Below are 12,882 nucleotides of genomic sequence, written 5' to 3'. Positions count from 1 at the left end.
TTTCTGTCTTCTTCTTGAATTGTGGGAATTCTTTATATGTTTGGGACTACAAGTCCCTAGTCTTATAGATGTTGTAAATATTTTTTCTCATCGGGGACTTTGCCTTTTCACTGTTTTAGGGATACCTTTTGAAGAGCACCTCTTTTTACATTTTGATAAAGTGTAACTTATCAATTATGTTATGGTTTGTGATTTTTGTGTTCTAGCTAAGAAATCTCTGCCTAGCCCGAAGTTGCAAATATTTTCTCTTAAGTCTAAAAGATCTGCACACTCGTCTGTGTTTGGAATTATTCTGAAATATCTTCACTCTCTATCCCTTCTTTTGCCTCACTATTTTAATCCTAATTACATCTCTAGCCGAGAGCCCAGACTTTTTTATGGCATCATGTTCCTTTAAGGCTTCGGTCCCATTGTTTCTCTACACCAAAGCTTCTTTCCAGCAAAACCATCATACGTATTGATTCTAATGAAAATCCTCACCTCCTAAACTTTGTTTTCACCATTTCCCCTAATGTCAGATGTTCTATTTATTCCTTTGAGGTTTAGAGGAAGGAAAAAGATCTTAGCTTCTTAGCTCATTCATTACTTTATTCACTCCTTTTCAGCAAAACTTTTCTGACAGCCCACCTCAGGCCCAGGCAGTGGGCACAGGGTGTGGACAGCACTGCTGGGCCCTGTTCCTGCAGCACTTAAAGCCTGGTGCAGAGGGAGGAGGTCTAACACATCATGAGTGTTAGACTCATCACGGGTGTGATAAGTGCAGTGGTTGGTAAGAGGCTGATTTGGCATGTGCTATCCCCTCCCCTCCCCTCAATCTAGGTATTAGTGCTTGTGGCTGATAGGGGCCAAAAGATCAGGTTTGTTGCTGGGGAAGCTGGACTAGGGATGTGACTTCCAACCAATGCCACCCGAGACTTCTTGTTCCTCCTCCGTGCCATTTAACTTACCCACTGGGAAACAGACAGAGCAACTGTAGAAATACATGCGTCTCTTCCTCGGGATGGGGAGGGAATGGTTATTGCCAGGACAAGACAGGAACCCAGGCAGACAGATTTCAGAAGAGATCTCTAAGGCAGGCCAGCATACACTCATCACAAAACCCACCCCCACCTCTGCAGATAGATAAGTGAGTTAAAGGTCTAGGGAGGAGGTAAACAGAAGGGCAGAGGCTTTCCCTCACCTGAGACTTCTACAGAGATATTGTGTCCTGGAGGAAGTCCTATGGACTCCACAGCAACCGGCCAAGTTCTTTTGAAAGCAAAGATGGTAAAAATTCTATAGCAAATTTTATGGTCAGAAGAGTTCTACTTGATACAGTCTGTGGGTGCATGGTATGTAGAGGGGCCTCTAGAAGTCAGAGTGGTCCACAAAATGTGGTCTGTGAATAAGCTGCCATTTGTCACCAGTCAGCAGGAAGATAAGGACCTGGTGCCAGAATGAAAATCAGCTACATCGTGAAGCACACCGTTCCATTTAGCTGACATCTTTGCTGTGTAGCAGGACTTTGTTGATGAAGAAAGCAGAGCACTGATTTCCCATGCAGCACATGTTTCTGACCTAGTTGTGAACGGGCACTTTGAGTAGCACTAGCCCCTTGCTTCCGGACCCTCCCTGCAATGTGGTGAAGGGTACTGGACAGATAAGTGAGCTGAAGCACAGTGAGCCTGATCTTGATCTGTGCCTGGCCAGGTGATTGCCATGATCAAAGGCCTGCAGGTACTCATGGGCAGGATGGAGAGCGTCTTCAACCAGGCCATCAGGAACACCATCTACGCGGCCCTGCAAGACTTTGCCCAGGTGACACTGCGTGAGCCCCTGAGGCAGGCGGTGCGGAAGAAGAAGAATGTCCTTATCAGGTGGGTCTTCAGATGGCCCTTTTCAAGAGCACATCTAAAATCAGGGGGTGCTAGGTGTAGACAACAGAGCATGTTCCTGTCTCAGTCACCTTCCAGAGCAGCCTCTGAACACACACAGAGCTTACTAGCAAGTTCCAGCAAATTCTAGGAGGCCTTCTTAGGAGTTGGACGTTTGAAATGAAGCCTCAGTCTCTGGGTTTGTAGCCCATATCCACCATTAGCTGTGTGCACTCAGTCAAATAACCTACTTTCTCTGAACCTCAGTTTTCCTCGTTTGTAAAATGTGGACGATAACTTACTTCATTGGCTGTTGATAGAGTGAAATAATCAGTGTGTAGACCTAAGCACACAGCAGCATGGAGTAAGTATGCAACAAATATAAGCTATCATTAAACTTGAACATGCAGAGATGTAACTGGACTAGTGAAACGCCCCTGTAATGAGAAAAAAAAAAATTAGGCAGTGGCCCTCAGAGTCACCTGGGCGCTTGTTAAAGTGCAGACTTCTGGACTGTAGCTCAAGACTGAGAAGCCAGCCTTCACCCTGGGTGGTTAGATACAGGAATTCTAAGACAAGTGCTCCTGGGCCGTCTCAGACTCTAGAAACAGGCTTGCAGGGCTTCCTCCCACCAGTAAGACCTACTCTGAATATTGGTTCTTCCTTCCCAGTGTCCTCCAGGCAATTCGAAAAACCATCTGTGACTGGGAAGGGGGCCGAGAGCCGCCTAATGACCCGTGCTTGAGAGGGGAGAAGGACCCCAAAGGTGGATTTGACATCAAGGTGCCCCGGCGTGCTGTGGGGCCCTCCAGCACACAGGTAAGTGGCTCTGGGCACAGGCCAGCTCTGTTGACTCAGAGGCCAGCCAGGCCATGGTAGGTCATCCTGGCTGGACTGTGGGGTGGTGGGGCTGGGTGGTCCTCAGGCAGGAGGGGCAGGGTCCAGCAGCTGTTCTAGTCTTATTCTGCCATCTTGTTTTAATATAGGAGGGAGGACTACCAGCTTAAGATTCAGGAGACCTGGATTCTAGTCCCAGATACCTGTGTGACCTCGGGCATGTTACACAGTCTCCTTGTGCCTCAGTTGTCTAATCTGGCAAATGGAGGTAATACCAGGACTGGCTATCTCCTAGCCCTGTGAAGTTTAGGTTCCAAAGTGTAGGAGGAATTTAAGGTAGAATCTATATGCATCTATCCTGTCCCTCTGTAGTGAACCCTGGCCCCTTCCCCTGAAGTGACATCCTAGCTTGGGAATTTATAAGTTCTGCCTCTGACTTGCTGTGTGATCTTAGGCAAACACCTTGACCTGTCTGTACTCTAATTATCTTCTCTATTAAATGAAAATTTTGAATGAGATCATGTTACTGACAAGTATTATCCCCTCAAATGCACTAGTATCAAAAGCCCTTGACCCCTTAGAGAGAGTCTAGTAATCAGAGATATTCAGCGTTGTTAACCAAAGCTTCTGAACAAGAGGTCACCTGGGATTTATTCAAAGTAGTCATATAGTTGTTAAAAACAAAACAAAAAAAAAGTAAAGAATCTGGGCATCTTGGTCAAATCCTTGCCACTTACTTAAGGATAAGCAATTCCTGGTAGGCTTTTTGAGGAATTGGAAAAAAGCATAAGGGTCCATTGAACTTTCAGGGGTCTTACAGGAACTCCCACTTCACATGACCTTTCAGCCTCTCTCAGCTCTGAAACCCTGAATCTGAATCATCTGAGATGAGCCATGTGAGGCCCACCGCCTCCCCTTCTATGTGTGTGTGTCTGTGTCTGGGCAGGGGCCGGGGAGGAAGGATGGGCCAAGACGGGTTCTCAGCCATGTCACTGTAACTTCCTTGGCTTCACAGCCCACGGGCCAGTTTGCACTAATCTTGCTGGTTGTGGAAATCCCAGGGAAGCTTCTACAAATACTTCTATGTAATGTCAAGGACCACAGACCTCTCCAGCCTAGGACACACCTCATGGGTGTTTCCATAAGTCCCAGGACATGAGTGAGGGAGACCCGGACAAGGCCAAAGAGAAACTGGAAAGGAGGAAGAGGGCCACACAGGCAGGGAGGGAGGGACAGAGAGGAGGAATACTTATGTAGGTGGTCTGAGAGGGGAGTGTGACCACGAGTTAACCCCCAGCACCACCAAATCATACGAGGCGGCATAGATGCATTTTCAGTAGACTCCCGAAGTCAGAGCTGGAAGAGCCCTTAGAGACAAGCTAGTCCCAGTGCCCTCCCTATTTTACAGATGGGGAAACTGAGGTCCGGAGAGGGGAAGTGACTTGTCTAAGTCACAAGATGAGTCACAGGCGGAGGTGGGACGAGAACCCAGGTCTCCTGACTCCCGCCCCGGGGCTCTGTTAGGGCCTTCAGAGCACAGGAGACAGGGGCATCTAGCAGAGCTGGGCTGCTGACTGATCTGATGAGTTAAATAGAAGCAGGTGGGAAGAGTTCCCCCTCTTTTATCGATGAAGTGGATTTTCAAATAGAATTTGATGTAGATCAGTCAATTCCACATGGATGGTACTTGATGAATCCTTTCCTTGATGACTCCAAAGGCCATCATTAGAATAGTGCTTCTCGGTTCTTAGGGATGGTCAGGCCTGCCCAGCAATGGGGTCGCAGAGGGTGGACTGTCCAGTAAACTGGCCACCACGGGGAGCTCTTGCACCACGAAGGGAAGTGCTGTGGCAGGGGCTTGTGCCCCTCCTCTCCGAGGCTGCGTGCCCGGCCCAATGCCAGGGGCATGGTGGGTACGGTCCTAGAGGAGATCCAGAGGCAGCCAGCACAGACATGGTGGCAGAGGGAGGTTGGAGCTTCTGAGAGGTGGTCGGCAAGTGGCCCCTATAGCAGTCGCGGCGGCTTTCCCACCGTATACAATACCTCTTGCTTTTCTCTCTCTCTCTCTCTCTCTTCTCTCTCTCCCTCTTCCCTGTCTCTCCTGCCCTCCCACCCCCTCCTCCTTTCTCCTATCTATGTCTTAGGCCTGCCAGTGGTCCCCGCGGGCTTTGTTTCACCCCACTGGTGGCACACAGGGCCGAAGAGGCTGCCGATCCCTGGTATTACACCGCCTGGCTGGGTTGGTTGGGGTATACTTCTCCAGGAGGCAGCAGGAATGGACTAGCCTGGCTCCTCAAGGCCCCTTCCAGCCCTAACATTCAAAGGCATATGATGTGGAAAGATCTAGATTAGCACTTGCACCCTTTGCACTTAAGGCCCTCTGTAAGCGGGAGTTGATTGTCTAGTAGACCTCCTGTGTAAGTACCAATCTTCACCCGCTTTCCTCCCAGGATTTTGGTAGGCTGTGCAATGCAGCTGGCACCACCAGAGGGCGCCATCACTCAGTCATGGATTCAGAGTGCTAAGGGTCAGAAGCCTGAGGTGGTTGGGTGGGAGGCTTGTTCTGATCATATTCTATTTCGCAGTTCCTCAAAATGTTAGAGCTGAAAGGGACTGATTTGAGAAAGCATCTGGTGCAACCCCTTCGTGTTAGCAGATAAGAAAACTGAGGCCCAGAGCGGGACTTCGCTGCCCAAGGTCACACAGCAAGACAGTAGCAGTGCCTGGCCTTAGACCCGAGTCCACGGCTCCACCCATGGCACCACCATAGCCAACCAGTAAAGCAGAGAGTGACTCCAGAGTGACGTGAACTGAAGTTCTCCTCTGATGCCCATGCCCTTGGCCGAGCAGAGCAGGCAAAAACCTGGGCCTTGAATGACTTGGTATTACCGGGTCTACCTACCCAGGGATGCCGCAGACCCCAGGCAGGACTTCCTCCCGGGCTGGGCAGTCTCCCTCTTGCAGGTTTATATGTTCCAAATTCACTTCTCCAACCCTAAACTGGTGCTTCCTTAAGACAGTGCTTTTTAAGAGCAGACATCTGCAGGAAAAAAAAAAAAGAAAAATATAAATACAGCACAAAGAAACCTTTACCCCAGGGTGGAGAGCCAGCCCTTGACCTTCTCATCTTTCTTTCTCTTTCAAGCTGTACATGGTGCGGACCATGCTTGAATCACTCATTGCAGACAAAAGTGGCTCCAAGAAGACCCTGAGAAGCAGCCTTGATGGACCCATCGTCCTCGCCATAGAGGACTTCCATAAACAGTCCTTCTTCTTCACGCACCTGCTCAACATCAGTGGTGAGTCGCAGTGGGGAGAGGATGGGGGTCCCAGGTCCCAGACCAACTAAGGCCTTCAGACCAAAAGTCGCAAAGAAACGTGATCATTGACCAAAAGGGACACATTTTGCCACTGAAGAAGAAAATACAAACTTTTCTGGTGGGCTTGGAAAGGCCAGGCCAGTCAGGCTATTCTGACTCAGCTAAATTTGTCTGGTAGACATTTTCAGTATATTTGTCATGAAGTTCTTAGAAGAAGGAATTAAAACTGCCAACATACCTGCAGACGTGGCCAGGCACTTGACTATCTTGTTGCTCCTAACAAAGGCAGCTTTCAGGCTGTACCACAACCCTGTGTCCCACAACCCTGTTCTCCTGTCAGCAGGATGCCTATGCAGGTGGGACAGGGCAGGGTGGAAGGAGAGCAGCATTCAGGGATGTGGGAGTGGTAATGCATCTGTTGGTGCTGAGAAGAGTGATCTTAACCAACAATCCAGGTTGGTTAAGATCCTTTAACAAGGATCCTTTAACAAGGAATCTGAGAAGAGTGATCTTAACCAACAATCCAGGTTGGTTAAGATCCTTTAACAAGGATCCTTTAACAAGGAACAGTTAAAAGTAGGCACCTGGGGACCTGGCTTGACACCGTGTTTGTATAAAAAGCATGCTTTTCACACTCGGATCGTGGCTTTTCAGGACGGCTTTGCAGGGGGATGATGGAAACTGGGGAGGCATCTAAAGCTCTAAAACATTGCTGCTCTCTTCCCCCCAAGGGCTGCTACTGAGAAGCTTAACAAATGGTGTTTTCTAAATAGATGTTAGACTGGCTTTCGGGTATAAGAGAGCAGGATCTATAGACCAAGTCATGTTTTATGAGTACCTGCTGCATACTAGTACAGTGGCAAGAGTAGCAATGAAAGCAATAAGAACTAAGTTAATAAAAACGGCAAGAAGAAAGATCTTTTGGTGCTTCCCGTGTAGAACCCACGACTCTTTCTGCTATGCTTTCAGAAGCCCTGCAGCAGTGTTGTGATCTGTCTCAGCTCTGGTTCCGAGAATTCTTCCTGGAGTTAACCATGGGCCGGCGAATCCAGTTTCCAATTGAGATGTCCATGCCCTGGATTCTAACAGACCATATCCTGGAAACCAAAGAACCTTCCATGATGGAGTAAGAGGCAGGATTGGGTCAGCAAGGAGGTTCCCCGGGTTCAGATGGTAGTTTTGCTAGTGAGCTATGTTCTTTCCACAACTTTCCAGATTAGGCAGTGTGCCCCACCAGGGAGAATGCTTATGCCAAGGATCATGTGACACCAGATTTCACTCAGCCTTGCAGATAGGTTCAGGGTTCTACCAGCCCAGCTGTCCTTCCTGTGCTTTGTCAGTCTCAGAACAGCCATGCTTGGAAGGTAGTCATCTCTGGGGATCAGGAAGCTAATATCCTTAACTACCATCTGATTTCTTTTGGTCCCAGACAAATTTTTTCAGACCTTGGACTTATTAACCTCATGGTGTTTTGATTTCTGTGGGAAGACTGTAAAGTAAGTCATCCCTAAAGCAGGCTGGAAACATCAGAATGCTGGAAGGCTCTCTTCTAACCCAGAGCCTGTTCATCTTTTCACCCAACCCTTCGTATGTCCCAAGCCGCATCAGTCAGACTGCGTTGAGAGAGATTAGTAAGCTGCTGGCCTCTGTTCTTCTCCCTCAGGTACGTCCTCTACCCTTTGGACCTGTACAATGACAGCGCCTACTATGCTCTGACCAAGTTTAAAAAGCAGTTCCTGTATGATGAGATTGAAGCTGAGGCAAGTGACGTGCTTCCCCTTTCGTTCCTATAATCTTATTCCAAGCGTCTGGACTTTTTAAATCTGGAGCTGTTGGCACAAAGTGGGCTGTCTTCATCTGTTCAGGCTTCTGTACCAAAATACCACAGACTGAGTGGCTTATCAACAACAGACATGTATTTCTCACTGTTGTGGAGGCAGGAAATCCAAATCAGGGGTCCAGTACCACCCAGTGGGGGCGCCCTCCTGGGTCACAGACTTCTCGTGGTATCCTTGCTAGTGGAAAGGGTGAGCGAACTCTCTGGGGTCTCTTATTATAAGAGCACTAATCCCATTTCTGAGGGCTCCACCCTCATGACCTAATCACCTCCCAAAGTGAGGTGATTCCTAATACCATCACCTTTGGGGGTTAGGGTCACAACATAAGAATTTGGCGGGAGCATACGCTTTCAGACCATAGCAGTAGGGGATCAATGACTTGTTCTGGAGAGTGATCTCTTTTTATGACTTTTTTTTTAAAATTTTTTTTTAACATTTATTTATTTTTTTTTGAGACAGAGAGAGACAGAGCATGAACGAGGGAGGGTCAGAGAGAGGGAGACACAGAATCTGAAACAGGCTCCAGGATCTGAGCAGTCAGCACAGAGCCCGACGCGGGGCTCAAACTCATGGACAGTGAGATCGTGACCTGAGCCGAAGTCGGCCGCTCAACCGACTGAGCCACCCAGGCGCCCCATGACTTTTTTTTTTTAATTGCAGGACAGTTGACACCCAATGTGACATTAGTTTCAGGTGTACAACACAGTGATTCTAAAACTTGACATGTTATGTTATGTTTACCACAAGCGTAGCTACCGTCTGTCACTATGCAACGCTATTATAATCTCATTCACCGTATGGAGATTGATCTTTACAAACATCATGACCATCGAAAAGGACCCAGACCAGGATGATGGTCTTTCTTTTTCAAATATATTAAGGGATGGCAGATGATAGTAATGCATGGGTAAAATCAATTTTCTGTTGGGTCTGGTCTGGTTGGGTTATTTGGCTAATAATAATAACAACAGCAATACCACCTATCAATTATTATATATCTGCCTTTTGCCAAGGGCAGGGATAAGCACTGTAGAGAGAGACTTATCAAATAAACTTTGTAGCAATTTAAAGAAGTGTGTGCTACTATCTATTTTATAAATAATAAATCTTAGACTTACAGTGGTCAGTTATTACATCAAGGTCACACAGCTTACAGAGTCACTTTCTAGTACTGGTAGGACTGAAGTAACCATCCTCTCAACCATTAAAGCTGTTTATTAGAGAGTCATTCGATAGCTTTATTTCTGTACTGGTCAGGATAAGCTAGGTTATGCTCCAGTAACAAATAATCACAAATTCTTAGTACCTTGAAACCAAAGGTTTATTTCTCCATTATGGATTGATTGGGGGCTCTGCTCCATGTGGTCTTCAAGCTGGGACCCACCTGGAACATTCACTAATTGCCATGCCAGGGGGAAGTGTTACTGGTACTCAAAGCTTCCACCAGGAAGTGACACATGTCATTGGTCAAAGCAAGTCACATGACTGCTTTTCAAAGAGGAGCGAGGAGGTACAGTCCTGGCCCGTGCAAGGACCAGGAGCCTGAGGGCAATGGCAGTGATGGTTACTGAAATGTAGTTTTGCCTTCTGGAAATGGGAATGATAGTCTGCGCTGTGCTTAACTGCATGGGGCTATATAAACACAGAATGGGCCAACTAGGAAAAATGTCATAGAAACATAAGACATTCTTCTTTATAAAGGAAGGACATGACTGTTTTAGGATTAGCATCACCACTAACTTAGTTTGAAAGTTTACGTATTTCAGAGAAAATCTACTAGAGATGCTTCTTGCTTTCTCAACCCTCCGATGTCTATGGGAGTTGAAAACCTTAATGGACCCCAACACAGATCTGTTCTCCTGAGTACGAACTTGGGAAGAAAGATTCCTGGAGACAAGTTAACTGGTTGTACCTTGGCTTTGACAACTCCATCTTCTGACAGATCTTATATACTTGTGTTCTCCAACAGGTTGAAAACAGAACAAACCTAGAGTGTCATGTGGCCAAGTGAGATTTTTTTTTAATATTTATTTATTTATTTATTTATTTATTTATTTATTTATTTATTTATTTAGAGAGCATGCACTCACGAGCAGAGGAGGGGCAGAGAGAGAGGGAGGGAGAGAATCCAAAGCAGGCTCTACACCGTCAGCACAGAGGCGGACGCAGGGTTCAGTCCCATGACCTCAGCAGAAATCGAGTCGGATGCTTAACTGACTGAGCCACCCAGGTGCCCCAGAGATTTTTAAAATAAATGTAAAAAAAAGCACACAGCCAGGCCCTGGGTAACATTTGAGGGCCTAGGGCCAAAGTACAAATTGAGACCCCAGCTTGTAGCCTGCCACCTTTCTGTTCCCGTCCCCAAGCTCTGTTTTGCCCTATACAGGGCCTTATGTGCATGTGTACGGATATCCAAGCTTTGTCTGCCATCGCTGCCCTCAAACTGCGGCCCTCTTGGCTAACCCACAGCCCTAGGGGTGCACACACCCGAGGTGCGGTCCACCCTCAGGGATGATGCCAGGGAAAACACCAAACAGGCCTGAAAGGGGCTTGGGCTTTGGGAGCAAAGATACTCAAGGCTGGTTCTAGAAGGGGAGCATAGGGTATGAGTGGGGGACACCTTGACCCTGCAGGTTCTTCAGCTGTTGGAACATCCCCTGGAGACCTTTGAAGTGCAGAGTCTGGGGCAGAGGCATTGGTTACCTGCAAATGAGGACAGAGCTGCACCCAACTCTGTGGTTTATGTTCAGAATAGCATCTGGGGTGTAAGATAAAACCTGAAAGTTCTTCGGATAAAGAATTAACTGTAAGGAGCTGAGAATTTGGGGAGAGAAGAATGGAAGAGAAGTCACGTAAATACGCTCTGTTCCCTTTGAAGTCACATGGCGCTCTGCCCCCACCGCAGCCCCAGCTCAGCAAAGTCCCACCTGTGGCTGTTTCTGGCCATCACTGGAGGGTTTGGTTTTGATCCCATGTCTGACATGAACGCCTCACCTGAGCATCACAGTCTGCCACCTATGTGACAAGACACTGAAATGGCAAGATGACCCCATATTCATTAAGATCCAAAGGTTTTTAAGCAAAGTTTGCAAAAAAAAAAAAAAAAATAGATTTTTCAGTTTCCAGTGACCATCAACTTCTTCATTTGCCAAGCAAAGTAAAATAAAGTGAAAGGAAAAGACAAGAATGTCTAGCAGGAAAGAGGATGGGTTGGCTGATACGAGTAATTGCAGGGGATATGAAGATCTGTCTTGCATTGCCTCTGGGCAGGCCACCAGAGGGGCCACCAGCAAGGAGGGGACCAGAGGCAGGGGCAGTTCCTCCAGAGCTTTTTGGACTTTGCCTTCTCTGTGCCTAGCTAAAAACCTTGAGAGGAAGGGCCAAACTTCTTAACTGAATCACAAAATCTTCTTTTGCTGCTGTTCAAAGTCTCTTGCTCCACAACATGCACTGCCACCCAAGCGCCCCCTTTCAGTCGTCTAAGCTTCTATGATAAAGCCAGACAGACACCACTGACATTTCCTGCTTCCCTTTCACCAGGTGAACCTGTGCTTTGATCAGTTTGTCTACAAGCTGGCGGACCAGATCTTTGCTTACTACAAAGCCATGGCTGGCAGGTAGGAGAGTCCCAGGGCCGTGAGCAACAAGCTTTCTTAGACTGCCACCTGTGAGACATAGTTTCCTGTTGTAAAAAACCTCTCTTCTTCTTTAGCACCTAAGGAAATTGGAGCGATCCTGTGGGCCTGGACTGGATGCTAAAATACGGAGAAAGGAAAATAGGCAGATTTGGTGCTGCACCTCATGGAGCTTACAGTCTAGTGGGGGGTAACAGACATTAATAAAAACTGATGAAAGCACAGTGACAAGGGAGGTTACATGCTCCCTGTGAAGGAAAAGTTCATGGGAATTTGCAGATCTGTGACAGTTAAACCTGAACTAGTCTTTGGGGTGAGGAACTAGAAAAGCTATCCTGAGAAAGTAACATTTGAGTTCTTATCTGAAATTGGTAGGCATTAATTAAAAGTGAAGGATGGAACAGGAAATTGCAGGCAAAGGAACTGTTTGCAAAGTCCCTGTGGCAGAAATATCATATTGACAGCACACTTACTCCATAGGGCAGTTGAGACAATTAATGTGAATTAGTACATGTAAAGGCCTCATTCACAGACCACAAGAAGAGGCAGGTTGCATGATGAAACTGAAGAGGTAGGCAGGGCTCAGGTGACGGGGCTTGTAGGCATTTACCTAGGAGGAATAGAATATCATGGGATGGTTTCAAAAGTATGACAGAGACCTCAGTTTTTACTTTTAAAAATTTGCCCTATTAAAAACATAAAAATGTGGAGAATGGATTGGTGGTGAGCAAGTAATGGGTATATAAATATAGGTCAGATAGGAGACCAGTGAGGAAGTTGTGGTAAGATACATGTCAAGTGTTCGAGGCTTGTTGGTGTTGCTTGGCGGTGTGTGTTGATTTAGACGCCCATGAATTCCTGAGTTGCAGGAACCCGTAACAGAACTGGTCAAGAAAAACCTCAAAATAGGTGTCTCTCTTCTTATTGGAAATCCAAGTCTATAAACCAGTAATATCAAGAATAGTTACTTAACCAACAGAAATTATTTTTCTTTCTATGCAAGGAATTTGCGTCATTTTGCTTTTGACGGCTAGAGTTGCTCTGACATATTTCAAAGAGAAGCTGATGTACAGAGCACACAAGTTCCTGTTAACAGAGAATGCACATCCAATGAAGGGAGCGGCTCTTAATGATGGAAAATACTTTCTGGGAAAGCACACCAAACACATAGTCTTTCACAAAGTAATCACTTAGAACATGTCTGGGTTGAATGAGAAGTGGTTAGAACAGTGAGTAGAGCTTCCAGTGTCTCTAAAATAATTCTCATTTCAAATATGCTGTGTACACAAACCCAGATTTGTCAAACCCTGATCCTCTGTATATTTAGTTTATAAAACATTCTTATCTAAAATACTGCCCTTAATCTATCCTACTTACTCCCTACAAGGTGAATGTTTTC

At 46.6% G+C, this 12,882-nt stretch overlaps 1 protein-coding gene across 4 annotated transcripts in view; it reads left to right on the top strand.

Moving 5' to 3' along the window:
* CYFIP2 (cytoplasmic FMR1 interacting protein 2) overlaps positions 1 to 12,882 on the top strand; it is a 127,652-nt gene that overhangs the window by 48,881 nt on the left and 65,889 nt on the right. For 3 of the 4 annotated variants that reach the window (XM_030328478.1, XM_030328480.1, XM_030328482.1), the window contains 6 exons: positions 1,690 to 1,856; positions 2,525 to 2,672; positions 5,836 to 5,989; positions 6,980 to 7,136; positions 7,674 to 7,770; positions 11,389 to 11,465. In XM_030328478.1, coding sequence (XP_030184338.1) covers positions 1,690 to 1,856; positions 2,525 to 2,672; positions 5,836 to 5,989; positions 6,980 to 7,136; positions 7,674 to 7,770; positions 11,389 to 11,465 — 800 coding nt within the window. Of the gene's footprint in view, positions 1 to 1,689; positions 1,857 to 2,524; positions 2,673 to 4,834; positions 4,910 to 5,835; positions 5,990 to 6,979; positions 7,137 to 7,673; positions 7,771 to 11,388; positions 11,466 to 12,882 lie in introns of all 4 variants that reach the window. The other variant, XM_030328484.1, reaches the window with a different exon arrangement.

This window comes from Lynx canadensis, chromosome A1 (assembly GCF_007474595.2).
Source record: "Lynx canadensis isolate LIC74 chromosome A1, mLynCan4.pri.v2, whole genome shotgun sequence".
Taxonomy (NCBI): Eukaryota; Metazoa; Chordata; class Mammalia; order Carnivora; family Felidae; genus Lynx; species Lynx canadensis.
The sequence above is the reverse complement of the archived record's forward strand: the minus strand, read 5'-3'. Positions and strand labels throughout refer to the sequence as shown.